Consider the following 16,367-nt stretch of genomic DNA (forward strand, 5'->3'; position numbering starts at 1 on the left):
TTTTTCCCCCAAAAGATTTCCGATTTATTGTCAGAGTACATATATGACAGCACATACACCTTTGAGATTCTTTTTTCTGCAGGCAAGGCAGAATTACCACTTTTTGTAAAACTGTACAGCATAAACAAATAAAGAACAGCAAATAACAAATGTAAAGAAACTGTGCAGTACAGAGAGAATTTAAAAAAATCAATAACCATATAACCATTTACGGAGCGGAAACACGCCATGTCAGCCTTTTGAGTCCACACCAGTTCACTAGAACATGCACAAGTAAGATTCCTTAAAGGAGTCCCTGATTGAGTTTATGGTTGAGGAGTCTGATGGTGGAGGGGGAGCAGGTGCTCCTGAAGCTGGTGGTGTGAGTCTTGTGGCACCTATACCTCTTTCCTGATGGCGGCAGTGAGAACAGAGCGTGTGCTGGATGATGTGGATCCTTGATGATTGCTGCTGCTCTCCGACAGCAGCATTTCCCATAGATATTTCCTATGGTGGGGAGGTTTTTTCCAGTGATGTCCTGGGTTGTGTCCACTTCCTTATGCTCAGGAATACTGGTGTCCCCACACCAGACTGTGATGTAGCCAGTCAACCACCACACTTGGGTAGAAATTTGCAGAGATTCCAGTGTCATAAAGGTTTGCTTCCCGAAAATAAATTGTGGATTATGAGGGACAACTTCAAAATGTACACAAATATAATTTTCGATTAGCTGTATCATGTAGGAAGTTGGAGAAACATAAAATGAATTTTTATTGAATTGAGCATATTTAATCACATAATGAACTGACACATTGTGTTAATTAAACTGACCTAAAATGTTTTGCCGCTGATTTTCATTTGAACTCAGCATCTGATGGCTCTGGTGTCAGTGCCCAACAATAGTCGGCCTGCATTGATGGATTCCAGTTGCCCTGATACCACTTTTTCATGGTCACAATATCCTGGTAAAACTTTCACCCGTGTTCGTCACTACTTGTATCAAGATCAGCCGGGAAGAGGTCCACAGTGTGAATGTAGAAAATGAATTTTCAATGGCGTGTTGCAGTTCATGATTTTGAATGCTTGAAGGAGACTTAAAATATGACAGGAAAACATAAAAATAGGTTATATTTAAAAAGTTGTTAGAAAATTTTAAGGTGATTTTTGTGATTAGGAGCCCGAAATCCATAAAATACACCCAAAAGTGTTCAGGAAGCAAAATCTTTGTTGTCCAGTGTAATTGGTGCCCTTCCTATTGCTGGCCAACCAGAACTGGACATTGTTGCATCTCAACAACACCTACAGTTGACTCATGAGGTACTGACTTGTATAGTTAATCTCTCACCCAAATAAATCAAGTATGGCAAAGGTCTGAGTCACCACTTTCATGGAGCTCTGATCCTGCACCCCTCGGTCTCTGCATTCTATCATGCTCTACAGCAGTCATTCTCAATCCTCTTACTGTGGCTCCCTTAAGACTCTGCTCAAAATTTATGGGCTGTCAAGTTTTGGTTTCATCTATGCTCCTCTCTCACTGACTACAAAAAGAAATATTTCTATTACATGAGGTGTAAAGAAAACAAGACTTTTACTTAAATGTGCTGTGGTCCCCATGGCCACTCTCAGCCTTGCCATTTACTGTGTAAGTTTGCCTCATCAATTGCAAAGTTAATAATTGTGTCCGTTCTACACCCTCTAACCTGTCTTGACCCAAACCCACTGTTGATCCAGGGGTTTGCTCTCCTGAAGGCAGTTCACAGATTGAGGAGAAACGTGATATTTGCTGAGATTGTGGCCTGCAAGGATCACCTTGTGATTTTAATCACTTCTCACTGCAGGCATTTACTATGAACCAGAGTGCAATAATTATGAGATAAACCATGGAGTACTCATTGTGGGATATGGAAGCGAAAATGGAAAGAACTATTGGATTGTCAAAAACAGGTATGGAAACCTAATAATGGATCACATTAAATCATCACACTATTTCAGCCCACAGTCTATTCTTAAAAATAAACTAGAAAATCAGTTTGATTTCAATGACCTAATGCTAAATATTGGTTAGAAATATATATGTGATGCAGGGTGCAAATAAATGTTATGGAGTATTAATTGCAGAGTGAAGACAATGAAAGAAAAGAGGGAGGATAATTTTTAAGATTGGTAGATGGGCAAAAAGGCAGCTGACCAGTGGAAGAGGAACTTGTGGTCATTTTGATTTGTTTCTGCCATGTTGAAGTAGGGAAAGATCTGACATACAGCGCCCTCCATAATGTTGGGGACAAAGACACTTTTTTTTCCTTTATTTGCCCCTGCGCTTCACAGTTTTAAATTTGAAATCAAACAATTCACATGTCATAAAAGTGCTCATTCCAGATTTTATTCAAGGTTATTTGTATACGTTCTGGTTTGACCACTTTTTATACATTGTCCTGTGGCGTCTGCTGGCGGCAGTGCTACCGAAATGAGAGAAGTCCACGCAGCACGAGGTGAACTTTATTTTGAATGCCTCGCGCTGCTCTAGGGGACGGCCCACTTCCTGCGAGGGGTGCGCTGGCCTTGGGAGTGACGTTGGCGCGTCGCTGCGCCACTCCCTGTCCAGCGGCACGCAATATGGAAGTGGTGTTATCTCCCAGGCAACGCATGCCGCCAACCGTGAACTTCTCCTCAGAAGGGAAGTGGGGGCGGCCTGCCCCATCTTGTGTTGGACGTCGGGGGGGGGCAATTCGGCCCGTCTAACCATACGGTCACTCGGCCCACGACGCCCCCTCATTCCAGGGCACCATAATGTTTGGGACATTTGGCTTCACAGGTGTTTGTGAGTACTCAGGTATGTTTAATTGCTTCATTGGTGCAGGTGCAAGAGAACTGGGCTTGCTTCTAAGCCTTTGATCACCTTTGGAATCTGAAGTTGCCACTTTAAACGTGAGGACCAAAGTTGTGCCAATTAAATTCAAAGAAGCCATTATGAGGCTGTAAAGCAAGAATAAAACAGTAAGAGACATCGTCCAAACCTTAGGATTACCAAAATCAACAGTTTGGAACATCGTTAAGAAGAAAGAATGTTCTGTGAGCTCTGTAAACACAAAAGGTCTGGTATTCCAAGGAAGACATCGACTGTTGATAACTGAAGAATTTTCATGACCATGAAGAAAAATCCCCAAATGTGTGCCCAACAAATCAGAAATACTCTTCAGGAGGCAGGTGCTGATGTACCAATGACCACTGCCCGCAGAAGACTTCATGAACAGAAATACAGAGGAACACTGCAAGATGCAAACCATGGCAAAGGTGGTATGCTATGGATCTTGGGAAATTCCTTTTTGCCTCCACACTTTGCTCTTGCCATCACTCTGATACAGGTTGATCTTGGTCTCATCTGTCCATAGTCCTTTTTCCCGAATTCTGAAAGCTCTTTTAAATCATTCTTTGCAAACTTTAATCTGGCCATCCTGTTTCTGTGGTTAATTAATAGTTTGCATCTTGCAGTGTAGCCTCTGTATTTCTGATCATAAAGTCTTCTACAGACAGTGGTCATTGACAGAGCCACATCTGCCTCCTGAAGAGTGTTTCTAATCTGATGGACATTTGTTTAGGGATTTTTTTTCATTATGGTGAAAATTCTTCCATCGTCAGCAGTAGTGGGTCTTCTTTGGATTATCAGTCCCATTGCAATTAATGAGCTCACCAGTACATTCTTTCTTCTGAATGATGTTCCAAGCAGTTGATTTTGATAATCCCAAGGTTTGGGCAATGTCTCTTACTTTATTCTTGCTTTTCAGCTTCACAAGGGCTTCTTTGACTTTCATTGGAACAACTCAGGTTCTCACGTTGAAAAATGGCAATTGTAGACGGAAAAGGTGATCAAAGGCTTAGAAGCAAGCCCAGTTCTCTTGTACCTGCACCAATGAAGCAATTAGACGTACCTGAGTACTCCCAAATACCTGTGAAGCAAAATGTCCCAAACATTATGCAGGGTGCTGTATTTTCTTCCACATGCCCCACTCCCTTGATTTGAGCAGAGCTACAGCTCTTACCAAAACCATTCTCATTCCTGAAGATTTGGGATCCTGTGAGCAATGCTGGGACCCCTATCCCAGGAAGAATGTGCTGGTGCTGGAGAGGGACTTCAAGAATAATCCTGGGGATGAAAAGGTTAAATTATGAGGAGCATTTGAATAGGGCCTGTACTCTGGAGCTTAGAAGGATGAGGATGGATCTCATGCTAAATATTGAAAGGGCTGGATAGAGTGGAGGTGGAGAAGATGTCACCAGTAGTAGGAGAGTCTAGGGCCAGAGGGCACAGCTTCCGAATAAAAAGATGTCCCTTTAGAACAGAGATGAGGAGAAGTTTCTTTAGGCAGAGGGTGGAGAATCAGTGGAATTTGTTACCACAGACTGCTCTGGAGGCCCAAGTCATAGATTTAAGGTAGATTTAAAGTGGATTGATAGGTTCTTGATTAGTGAAGGCATCAAAGGTTAGGGGAAGAAGGCAAGATTTTTGGGTCGAAAGGAACAATATATCAGCCATGATTTGAGCGGCAGAGAAGATGGGATCAACTGGCCTAATTCTGCTCCTATCTCTTCTGGACATATGATGCAAAGAGAACCTCTGGATTTAACTGTCCTGATGTTTACCCTGCTCTGCAGTGTAATATGCGACTGCCTAAAACAGAATCCAAGTTTATGAGTCCAGAAGCATTCTTAGCCTATCAGTCTTGTGGAATTCCCAGCTGCTAAATCTTTCCTTGCTTGGTCTGTTCACGTCAACACTGTAGGGAAGATCCATGTGTATCCTAACCCGGACTGCACAAGGCATTGTAGAGACCATAGTTGGAGTATTCTGTACAGTTCCCGGTCATCTGGGGATAGAAAATATATAATTTAAGTAGGAAAAGATGCAGAGAATCTTACTGAGGACTGGCGGGACTTGGATTTTAGAACTTTTCTCCTTAAAGAGGAGGAGGCTAAAGGAAACCAACAGATATGTGTAAAATCATGATCGATATAGGTAAGGTAAAAAGTTGACTGATTAGGCAGGAGATAGCAATAGTTGACTGGACGCAAATGTTGGAGAATTAGAGCATGTCTGCCAATTGGGCAGGGTCTGAGTGTGGTAAGGATGGTTCGACACGGCCATCTTCCCAGTGGGATAAAGGGCAGACATTTCAAAGTAAAGGAACAATGGTTAATATAGATGTAGAGGCACAAATCAGAAAGGAAAAGGTGGCCTAAATCAGATCTAGGCAGAAACATTTGGGGAATATAAGGAAGGTAGAAGTACAGTGAAGGGGGAAATAAAGAGGGCTCAATAAGATTTTGAAATGGCTTTGGCAGATTAAGAAAAGGGTCTTGAGGGAATGAATATTTTGTGAGCACCATAAGCAGGAGTTGGGGGTGAGAGAGGTACCTAAAGTTAGCTTCAGGCATGTCTGCATCAGTAGTAGGGAGGTGTTAGCAGTCTTCAATCATATCAAGGTGGATAAATCTCCAGGTCCAGACCAGGTCCATCCCAGAACATTGTGGGGAAGGCAGGATTGATATTGTCCATGGCTGAGGACAGGAGACGTTTGGAAGGTCTGGAAGATGGCAAACATGGTGGTGTTTATTTAGAAAGGACTGCAAGGATAATCTGGGTCACTATAGACCTGTTAGTCTGACGTCAATGGTAGGAGAACGTTTGGATGGCCAGGAAAAAATAAAGGATGCGCGTGTGGGTTATCAACTCTCATAAATGAATGAATTTTTTGAGTAGTCGATGAAGAAAGTAGAAAAGGGCAAGGTAATTGATGTTAATTATATGGATTTTAGCAACAGGTTTGATAATGTGCCACATGGTAAGTTGGTTAGGGCACACAGAGTAGGAGGCCAACTAATCCACTGGATTAAAAAGAAGTGATAGGAATCAGAGAGTGGTTGTAGAGGGAAATTTTTCAGACTGGAGGATCATGAACATTGGAATCCATCAGGGTTCAGTGCTAGGACCCTGACTTTTGTTAAACACAAATGATTGGGACAAGGATGCTTGTACCAAGGGAGTAAGTTTGCTGATGTCATGAAAATGTGTGCTCTAGTGGACAGTTTAGAAGGTGGCCTGGGTTTTCAATGGGATATAGATCAGATGGTGAACTGTGCTGAGGAATGGCAGATGCGGTTCAACTCGAAGAAGTATGGGGTGCTACACTGGGTAAATCGAACCAGGGCAAGACTTGATCTGTTATCAGCAGGGCTCTATGGGGTAGAGGAACCTTGTGGTGTGGGAACTCTTTGAAATTATCAGCGCAGGCAGACAGTGTAGTGAAGAGAGCATTTGGGATGCCTGCCTTTATCATTTGGGGCACTGACTACAAGTGTTGGGATGTAATGTTAAAGTTACGTGAGATGATGATGAGGTCACACTTGGAATATCGTGCGCAATTTTGGTGGCCTCGCTGTAGGAAAGATATTATGAAGTGGGAAGGGATACAGAGAGTGTTTAGAAAGTTGTTTTCTTGGATTAGGGAAGTTATCGTGAGAAACTAGAAAAACTGGGCCTATTCTCCTTAGAACGTTAGGAGATTGAGAGGGAACTATAAAATCATGAGGGGTATGGAAAAAGTGAATAGTCTGTTTCTGAGAGGGTGAATCAAAGATGAGAGGGAACAAATATAAAATGAGGATATGGGATTTAGAAGGGACGCGAGGGGGAAGTTCTTCACTCAGAGGGTGGTGGGCACCTACAACGAGCTGCCAAAGGGTGGAGGCAAGTGAGGGGCAATGGCCTAATGCAGGCAAGTGAGACTAAATCTGTGCAGCATGGACAGGCTGGGTCCGTGAGTCTGTTTACATGTTGTATGACTAACGGATTCCAAAGTTGGGTGTTCTAACACCAAAGGGCATTGATTTTAAGATGAGAGGGGAAAGATTTAATCGGGACCTAAGGGGCACCATTTTCACTCCGATAGAGGTGGGTGTATGGAATGAACTTCCAGAAGCAGTGGTGGAGGCCAGCACAATTGTGACATTCATAAGACATTTAGATAGGTCCATGGCTAGGAAAGGTTGAGAGGGATATGGGCTGAATGCAAGTGAATGGAACCAGTTTGGGTTGACAACCTAGTTGGCACAGGTACATTGTGGCGAAGGGCCTAATTTGTGCGACAAACGTTTTCATTGGTGTGGACCAGTCACAAGCTGAAGCAAAGTGACTTGATTAAGCTTTTCCCCAGTAATTATACCCTAGGTTTGTCCATTTTTGGAAATCTTGTATTGAATGTTTTGTAGACAATAGCTGTAATTTGTCAAGATTTTAATTCAAACTTTAATATTTTTATCCTCAGTTTTGGAAAATGGTGGGGAGATTATGGCTACATCAAGATGGCAAAGGACAGGAACAACAACTGTGGAATTACTAACTACGCAATCTATCCTCTGGTTTAGGACTGAGGGGGTGATCGTCTTTGGAAAACAAAACTTTTGGCACTTTCTACAACATTAAATACTTCCACATATTGTTTGTTTATTAACTATGAATCATGAACAAATTAAAGTTTCTACAAAATGATCTTTAAATTATGCTGAGCCATTTAATCTGAACTGTTCATTTCAATTCTGGTGTCACTTGTATTGCGTCCATCATTTAATTTTGACATTAAATATCATTGGTCCAAGAACCAAATTGCCATTGAACATGTAGTTATTGGAAGAATGCGCCCTTGGACAATCTTCTGCATATTCTGGGATGCCAAACTCACAAGGCGTTGTTATGAGAAGGCTTTTACATTGGCGGCACTACTCCCATAAAGAGTGGAGCGGGTTGGGGAATTCAGATATCACCATTTCCACTGGGTTCTCTGCTGCAGGGAACTGAAGTGATTTTTGCTTCATGGGTTATAAGTTCTATTCTTGGGAGACATTGCTCTATTGTTCCTTTCGACCCAAAAATCTTCGCTTCTTCCCCTAACCATTGCTCTAGTTTTTGCTATGAGTTTTATCTAATCTTTTATTGGACCGTGTTAAATGGCGAGATGTGTCCAATGAGGCGGTGCTCCACACACTTGGGTTTTGCTGACAGTACAGGAAGCCAAGAACAGGGAAGGAAGTTGAAAGTGACAGCAGACTAGGAGCTGAGACCCACTCCAGGAGATTAAGGAAGGAGTCCTGTATAGGAATCATTCATTATGTCTTTAGCAGCACATTTTGAGCAGGGAGTACAGGACACCATAATGGAAGTCTTTGAGCTTCTACTTAAAAAATGATATCTCTAGATATTGGGGAAGGGTAGGTGCTCCAGGTCCTATGGCTGAGTAGTAAGTTGCTGTGGGAAGAGGAATGGTTATTGGTGGAAATGTCCCAGAGTGAATGGTCCCTTCGAATGCTGAAGAGGAAGGACTGGAGAGGATGTGTCTGCTGGTGGCACCGCGATGGATGTTTCAGTCATGTTTCAGGGCTGAGGAAAAGGTGTAGCAGGTGCATCAAGAGCAAATGACACATGCCAGGGAGAAAAGCGTCATTAGCCATAATACAGAGAAACTTAATACAGAGAAACTAAGAAAATGAAGAGCTGGTCAAGATTAGAGGTGGGTAGAAATTGTAAGCAGAGCTGATGGACACAAACAGGTCAATGATCAGAGGAGAGAATGGAATGGACTGCAATTGGAAAAGGCAAAGAATTTTAACATCAAGACTTGGGGGTCCGGGAGTCACGTGATGGAGTAGTGGCCGGACGGTGAACTCCAGCCTTCTCCAGAAAAGTCGGAAAAAACAAAGGAAAACACAAAGGCACAAAGATAAAAATTAAAGTAAAGTGAGTATAAAGGTGGAAGAAAATGGCGACGAAAAAAGAAAAATCGAAACCAACGGTAAGAAGAGAGGAAGAGAAGACAACGGAAGAAGAAGGAGAAGGCCTTACCTGTTCGAAGAGGCCCGCGGTGGAGAGAGAAACCCGCTCCCTCAGGTCGGTAGAAAGTGGACTACAAAAATGGCTCGCTGAGCCGAGTAAAAGTGCGCGATGCGCATGCAAAAAAACACACCGACGGGAGGGGTGACCAGCTGGGGAGTCGATCTCCACAGCCGGCAATGACAGCTGCAGAACAGCTGCAGCAAGAGGAGAACATAGAAGACAACGAAAACAAGAAAGAAGAGAAGAAAAGGACAACAAAGAAACAACAGATGGCCAACCCAGAGGAAGAGGAAGAGTACAGTGAAATAGAAGAAGAAGGGAAAGGCAAGACAAAGGATATACTTTCTCTTATTAAAGAATACATGGAGTCATTTAAAGAATGGCAAGCGCAAGAATTTAATGATTTAAGAAGAAGAATAAACAATACAGAAGAGAAAATGAATAAAATAGATATGACATCAGAAATGGGAAAAAGAATGGACAAGGTGGAAGAACGAGAAGCAGCAGTAGAAATGGAGGTAGAGGACTTAAAAAAGAAATTAGAGGAATCTAATAAAAAAGTTAAAGAGACACAAGAGCTGTTAGCTCAGAAAATAGATATAATGGAAAATTATAACAGAAGAAATAACATAAAGATAGTGGGCCTTAAGGAAGATGAAGAAGGCAAGAATATGAGAGAGTTTATAAAAGATTGGATCCCTAGGATCCTAGGATGTCCAGAACTACAGCAAGAAATGGAAATAGAAAGGGCACATAGAGCATTGGCCTTTAAACCACAACCACAACAAAAGCCAAGATCTATTTTAGTAAAATTCCTAAGATATACTATAAGAGAAAAGGTACTGGAGAAAACAATGGAAAAAGTAAGAGAGGACAACAAGCCACTGGAGTACAAAGGGCAAAAAATCTTCATTTATCCAGATATAAGTTTTGAACTCCTGAAGAAGAGAAAGGAATTCAATACAGCAAAGGCGATTTTATGGAAGAAAGGGTATCTCTCTTTCTTTGGCTTGGCTTCGCGGACGAAGATTTATGGAGGGGGTAAAAAGTCCACGTCAGCTGCAGGCTCGTTTGTGGCTGACCAGTCCGATGCGGGACAGGCAGACACGATTGCAGCGGTTGCAAGGGAAAATTGGTTGGTTGGGGTTGGGTGTTGGGTTTTTCCTCCTTTGCCTTTTGTCAGTGAGGTGGGCTCTGCGGTCTTCTTCAAAGGAGGCTGCTGCCCGCCAAACTGTGAGGCGCCAAGATGCACGGTTTGAGGCGTTATCAGCCCACTGGCGGTGGTCAATGTGGCAGGCACCAAGAGATTTCTTTAGGCAGTCCTTGTACCTTTTCTTTGGTGCACCTCTGTCACGGTGGCCAGTGGAGAGCTCGCCATATAATACGATCTTGGGAAGGCGATGGTCCTCCATTCTGGAGACGTGACCCATCCAGCGCAGCTGGATCTTCAGCAGCGTGGACTCGATGCTGTCGACCTCTGCCATCTCGAGTACCTCGACGTTAGGGGTGTGAGCGCTCCAATGGATGTTGAGGATGGAGCGGAGACAACGCTGGTGGAAGCGTTCTAGGAGCCGTAGGTGGTGCCGGTAGAGGACCCATGATTCGGAGCCGAACAGGAGTGTGGGTATGACAACGGCTCTGTATACGCTTATCTTTGTGAGGTTTTTCAGTTGGTTGTTTTTCCAGACTCTTTTGTGTAGTCTTCCAAAGGCGCTATTTGCCTTGGCGAGTCTGTTGTCTATCTCATTGTCGATCCTTGCATCTGATGAAATGGTGCAGCCGAGATAGGTAAACTGGTTGACCGTTTTGAGTTTTGTGTGCCCGATGGAGATGTGGGGGGGCTGGTAGTCATGGTGGGGAGCTGGCTGATGGAGGACCTCAGTTTTCTTCAGGCTGACTTCCAGGCCAAACATTTTGGCAGTTTCCGCAAAGCAGGACGTCAAGCGCTGAAGAGCTGGCTCTGAATGGGCAACTAAAGCGGCATCATCTGCAAAGAGTAGTTCACGGACAAGTTTCTCTTGTGTCTTGGTGTGAGCTTGCAGGCGCCTCAGATTGAAGAGACTGCCATCCGTGCGGTACCGGATGTAAACAGCGTCTTCATTGTATAAATTTATACTAAAGCATCCAGTGGTATTGAAAATATTTATTCCAGGACAGCAAAACAGACTATTCTCGGATCCAGAGGAAGCACGAAAATTTGCAGAAAAATTACAAAATAGACTGAGAGATGAAGACGTGTAACGAGAGTACAAAAGACTGCAAACTAAAAAGACACATAAGTTTTGAACTCCTGAAGAAGAGGAAGGAATTCAATACAGCGAAAACGATCTTATGGAAAAAAACTATTCTCGGATCCAGAGGAAGAAAGGAAATTTGCAGAACAACTACAAAACAAACAGAGAGATGAAGACATGTAATAAGAGTAAAAATGACCACGATTTATATGTATGTGGGTAAAGAGGTATATGTGTGTATATGTATAGTGTGCATACATGAATGTATCCGTATTTAGAGGAAAATATAGAGAGTATAGACAAGAATTAATAAGGGAAGGAAATGGAATAGAGGGAATAAGGAGGGAATTAAAAGAGTGACCTTTGTTACATATGAAAAGTGAAATCTTTTCTGGGGGGTGCTGGGTGGGGAGGAGTTACGGTCACTGCAAAATCAGCTGACGCTTGCGAGTGAATTCGCAAATCCAAATGGAGAGGGGAGATGTGGTTGTCCATCAAGGGATAAAGGACAACTCAGGAGGGGAAGGGGAGATTGGGGCTAAAGAAGTTTTAAATAGGAGAATAAGGAAAATGTTTGATGTTTTAGGAATGTTGTCTTATAAAGGGTTCAAAACAAGAAAACAGAAATGGATAAGAAGGAAAGGTAATGAGGGAGAAACGGAAAGGGAAGATAAACAAAGTATAAAATGGCTACGTTGAACTGTATGACTTTAAATATTAACGGAATACATAACCAAATTAAAAGGAAGAAACTGCTAAATTTACTGAAAAAAGAAAAAATTGATATAGCATTTGTGCAAGAAACACATTTAACTGAATTGGAGCACAAGAAATTAAAGAGAGATTGGGTAGGACACGTAACAGCAGCTTCGTATAATTCAAAAGCAAGAGGAGTAGCTATATTAATCAGTAAAAATGTACCAATTAAAATAGAAGAGGAAATAATAGATCCAGCAGGGAGATATGTAATGATAAAATGTCAGACATATTCGGAGTTTTGGAATTTACTCAATGTATATTCACCTAACGAAAAAGATCAAAAGTTTATGCAAGATATTTTTTTGAAGATAGCAGATACACAAGGGAACATATTAATAGGAGGGGATTTCAACCTTAATTTGGATTCAAATATGGATAAAACTGGGAAAAAAATTAACAGAAAGAACAAAGTAACCAAATTTATAATTAAATCGATGGAAGAAATGCAACTTTTGGATATATGGAGGAAACAACACCCAAAGGAAAAGGAATATTCATATTACTCGGCTAGACATAAAACATACTCAAGAATAGACCTATTTTTGTTATCAGCTCGTATGCAAGATAGAGTAAGAAAAACAGAATATAAAGCTAGAATATTATCGGACCATTCACCCTTAATATTGACAGTAAAGTTAGAGGACATCCCTCCAAGAATGTATAGATGGAGATTAAACCCCATGTAACTTAAAAGGCAGGATTTTAGAGAATTTATTGAAAGACAAATTAAAATGTATTTTGAAATAAATACGAAATCAGTGAAAGATAAGTTTATACTATGGGATGCAATGAAAGCATTCATTAGAGGGCAAATAATAAGTTATGTAACCAGGATGAAAAAGGACTATAATCAGGAAACAGAGCAGTTGGAAAGGGAATTAGTAAATATAGAAAAAGAAAGATCAATGAAGGAAAATACAACTAAAAGAAGAGAATTGGCGGATAAAAAAATAAAATATGAAACACTACAAACATATAAGGTGGAGAAGAATATAATGAAGATAAATGGGATGAAAAATTGGTACAATATAGAAGTTCTCCAGTATTACATCATCTACTCAATATTTGGAAGAAGATTCAAAGAAATAAAACAAATTATCAATTACCAAAACTAATATTGACGCAAAACAAGTTACTCCCTTTTACAATAGATAACCTTTCCTTTAGAGAATGGGAGAAAAAAGGGATTAAAAGAATAGAAAATTGTTTTTCAGGAAATAGTTTATTATCCTTTGAACAAATGAAAGATAAATACAATATAACTCAAGATACAGCGCTGGCATATTACCAATTGAGATCCTACTTGAAGGATAAATTAGGAAGCAGTTTGAGTTTGCCAGAGGGAAGTAACTTTGAATATGTGATTACAGATACAATGATAATCAAAAGATTTATAACAAATATGTATATTAAACTACAAGAAAAGGAGAATGAGGAAACAAATGGTAAAACTAAACAAAAATGGGAACAAGATTTAAATATAAAGATAAAAAAGGAAACATGGGAGAAGTTATGCTCTGGAACGATGAGAAATACAATAAATACGAGGTTACGTATGATACAATATAACTGGATACACAGGCTATACATTACACCTCAAATATAAGTTAAATAAATGGGACCCAACAGTATCTGATAGATGTTTTCGATGTAAAAAAGAAATGGGAACAACAATTCATGCAATCTGGACATGTGAGAAAGTAGAAAATTTTTGGGAAGATCTAAATCAGATATTAAATAAAATAACAGAAAACAATATACCAAAGAATCCAGAGATCTTCCTCCTAAGTAACATAAAAAACAAAGAATTTGGAATTGATTTGGAGGATGCACAAAAAAGATTTGTTAAGATAGCTCTAGCCGTAGCAAAAAAATGTATTATGTCAACCTGGAAATTGGAAGATAATTTGAAAATACAACAATGGTATATAGAAATGAATAAATGTATTCCATTAGAAAAAATAACATAGTTTAAGAAATAATATTGAAATATTCGAACAAATATGGGAGCCTTACATGAAACACAATAGCGAAATCCTACCGGGGACAATCACTACCTAAGTTAATGGAAGGAAAAGGAAATGAAAAGAATGGACTCAGTCGAATTTCTGGTGTATTTTTATTGAATGACAACATTGTCTGACTGGTTTAATGTATCCTAGATTTTGTACCTTAAATGGACGGGAGGGGGGAGGTAGGGAGGGTGGGATGGGAGGAGGGGGGGGGGAGAAAATGGCACTGTATATGTGTGAAAAGGAAAAAGTGTGTATCATGGTTAATGTGATTTATGGTGTGAAAAATAAAAAAAATTAAAAAAAAAGACTTGGGGGTCCTGCTGAACTCCTGAATGCATTCATGCTGAGGTCCATGGATTGATGAATGCATTGTGCTTTAAAAAGCCTGTTCCAAATCAATTTTCCATTCTGGTTTGATGTTTTCATAACTTTGCTATGTTAATAAAGTGTGCTTCTCTGTCTTCATTGTAATTTGAATTAAAAACATTATGAAAAAACAATTATCCCTGCTTTAAATATTTGGAAAAGTCTTCAATTCATGGGTCGTGGACACTCCTCTCTGCTATGAATGTGTAGATGGAGCCTCTGTTTTGAACGGCTGCCAGTAGTTTGGTTTAGTTGTCGCACAGTGTCAGAGGGGCGTGCTTTTTGGAATTCTGACCAGTTTAATGCACTTAATGGAATGGCATCAGACTTTTTATCCAGTCCTGCTGCTACATGCTCTGTCCTCAGAGGTGTTCATGGATTGTGGACTGAAATTTTGATTCTGCTTAGTTGATGGTCACACCTCAGCTTCCACCATCTCCGTCAATCAATGGTACTCTCATGGGCTCCCGTCTTACAGTTGAAAGGTATTGCCTTCATAGTTTAAAAATCCTGTGTTTTGGCTGCTTGTTCACATGCTCAAAGCTTCAGTAGTCAGGAGTGGGTCTGGTTTCTTCCCCATGGTTGTGCAATCCCTTCACACCTCCATTCCCCAGCAGGAAGGCATCAGGGCCCTCTGCTTCTTTCTTGAATGAGAACGGTTCAGTCCCCATCGACTAACACTCTCCTCCACTTGGTGGAGGTCATCCTCACCCTGAACAACATCTCCATCAAATTCTCCCACTTCCTCCAGATCCAGGATGTAGCCACAGGCACACATTTGGGAATATGGAACACTCCCTATTCCTATTGTACTTGGGTACCACTCCTCAACTCTTCCTCAACTTTATTATCAATTCCATTGCTGCCACCTCCTGCACCCAAGCAGAACTTGTCAATTTCATGAACTTCACCACCAACTTCCACCCAGCCTTTATATTTACCTGGGCTATTTCTGACCCATCACTCCCCTTCCTTAACCTCTCAGTCTCCATTTCAGGGAACAAACTACAGACATTTAACACTAACCCACTGACTGTCACAGCTATCTGGATTATTACCTGTTTTCCAAGCCTATCTCTTGTAAGGATACTATACCCTCTTCTGCCTTGTTTGTTCCTGGGATGAGGCCTTCCACTCCAAGAGATCTGAAACTCCTCTTTCTTTCATAAACATGGATTCTCCTTTACTCTCATTGATAAAGCCCACACCCCACCTCCCCCTAGACAGAACAAGAACAGAGTCCCCCCTGGTCCTCACCATCTACCCTTCTGGTCTATGCATCCTGCACATTATCCTCCAACTTCAGTGTGATCCCACTACCAGCCTCTCTCCATCCCTGACTGCTATTTGCAGGGATATCTCTCCGAAACTTTCTGCTCTATTGATGAATATTCCAGTAAGTCCAATCTATCTTTCTCTTCTTAGTCCTTCTCTGCTCCACTCCTGCTGCTCTACTTTAAAAACTATAACCTCGCCACTCTCCTTGGATCATTGACCTAAAACATGGATTGTTTATAATCCTAATCTCTCCTCCTCGCACCTCCCCCACCTTTTTGTTCATGCATCTGCCTGTTTCTTCCTTATATCTAATGAAGGGCCTAGGCCCGGAACCTTGGTTACCCTTTTCTTTCTTTGGATTGTGTGTGTGATCTAGCATTTATGTTTTTATTTCTGATTCCAGCATCTGCAGTATTTTTTTCTACCTCAATTTGTTAGGGTGAGGTTTTCTGTTCATAGGGCAAAGCGAGGTGAAGGATGATGGACAGATCGAGGGAGGTGGGAAGGGCTGGTGTTTGGAGATGGGCAAGAGTGTGATAGGTAGGAGGAGACAAAGGGAATAAAGGCCAATGGAGCAAAGGTGGGAGGGTGGAGACAGCTGCTGGAGGAAGGAGATAGATGGAATGTAGTAAAGGAGGGATGGTAGCCTGAAGGTAACAAGGGGGGTGGGCTTATGGTGGGATGAGTGCAAGGGGAAGGGGGAAGGAACTCAGAAACAGGGGTCTGGGGGGTTGCAAAAAATGTGAGAGGACCTAGGAGAATGAGAAGAAGAGGACGGAACAGAAGAGGGTACCTATAGTTGATTACCCAGTGAATGTGAGATGCTGTCCCTCTGGCTTGTGTTTTGAGAAGGCT

General features: G+C 41.4%; 1 protein-coding gene across 1 annotated transcript in view; it reads left to right on the forward strand.

Annotated features, from left to right (window-relative positions):
• The window catches only part of LOC138758918 (procathepsin L-like), a 39,689-nt gene extending 32,159 nt beyond the window's left edge, over window positions 1–7,530 (forward strand). The window contains exons 7-8 of the mRNA XM_069928535.1: window positions 1,818–1,923; window positions 7,299–7,530. Coding sequence (XP_069784636.1) covers window positions 1,818–1,923; window positions 7,299–7,398 — 206 coding nt within the window. The 3' untranslated portion in view covers window positions 7,399–7,530. The remainder of the gene's footprint in view (window positions 1–1,817; window positions 1,924–7,298) is intronic.
• The last annotated feature ends 8,837 nt before the right edge of the window (window positions 7,531–16,367 follow it).

Source organism: Narcine bancroftii, chromosome 3 (assembly GCF_036971445.1).
Source record: "Narcine bancroftii isolate sNarBan1 chromosome 3, sNarBan1.hap1, whole genome shotgun sequence".
Classification (NCBI taxonomy): Eukaryota; Metazoa; Chordata; class Chondrichthyes; order Torpediniformes; family Narcinidae; genus Narcine; species Narcine bancroftii.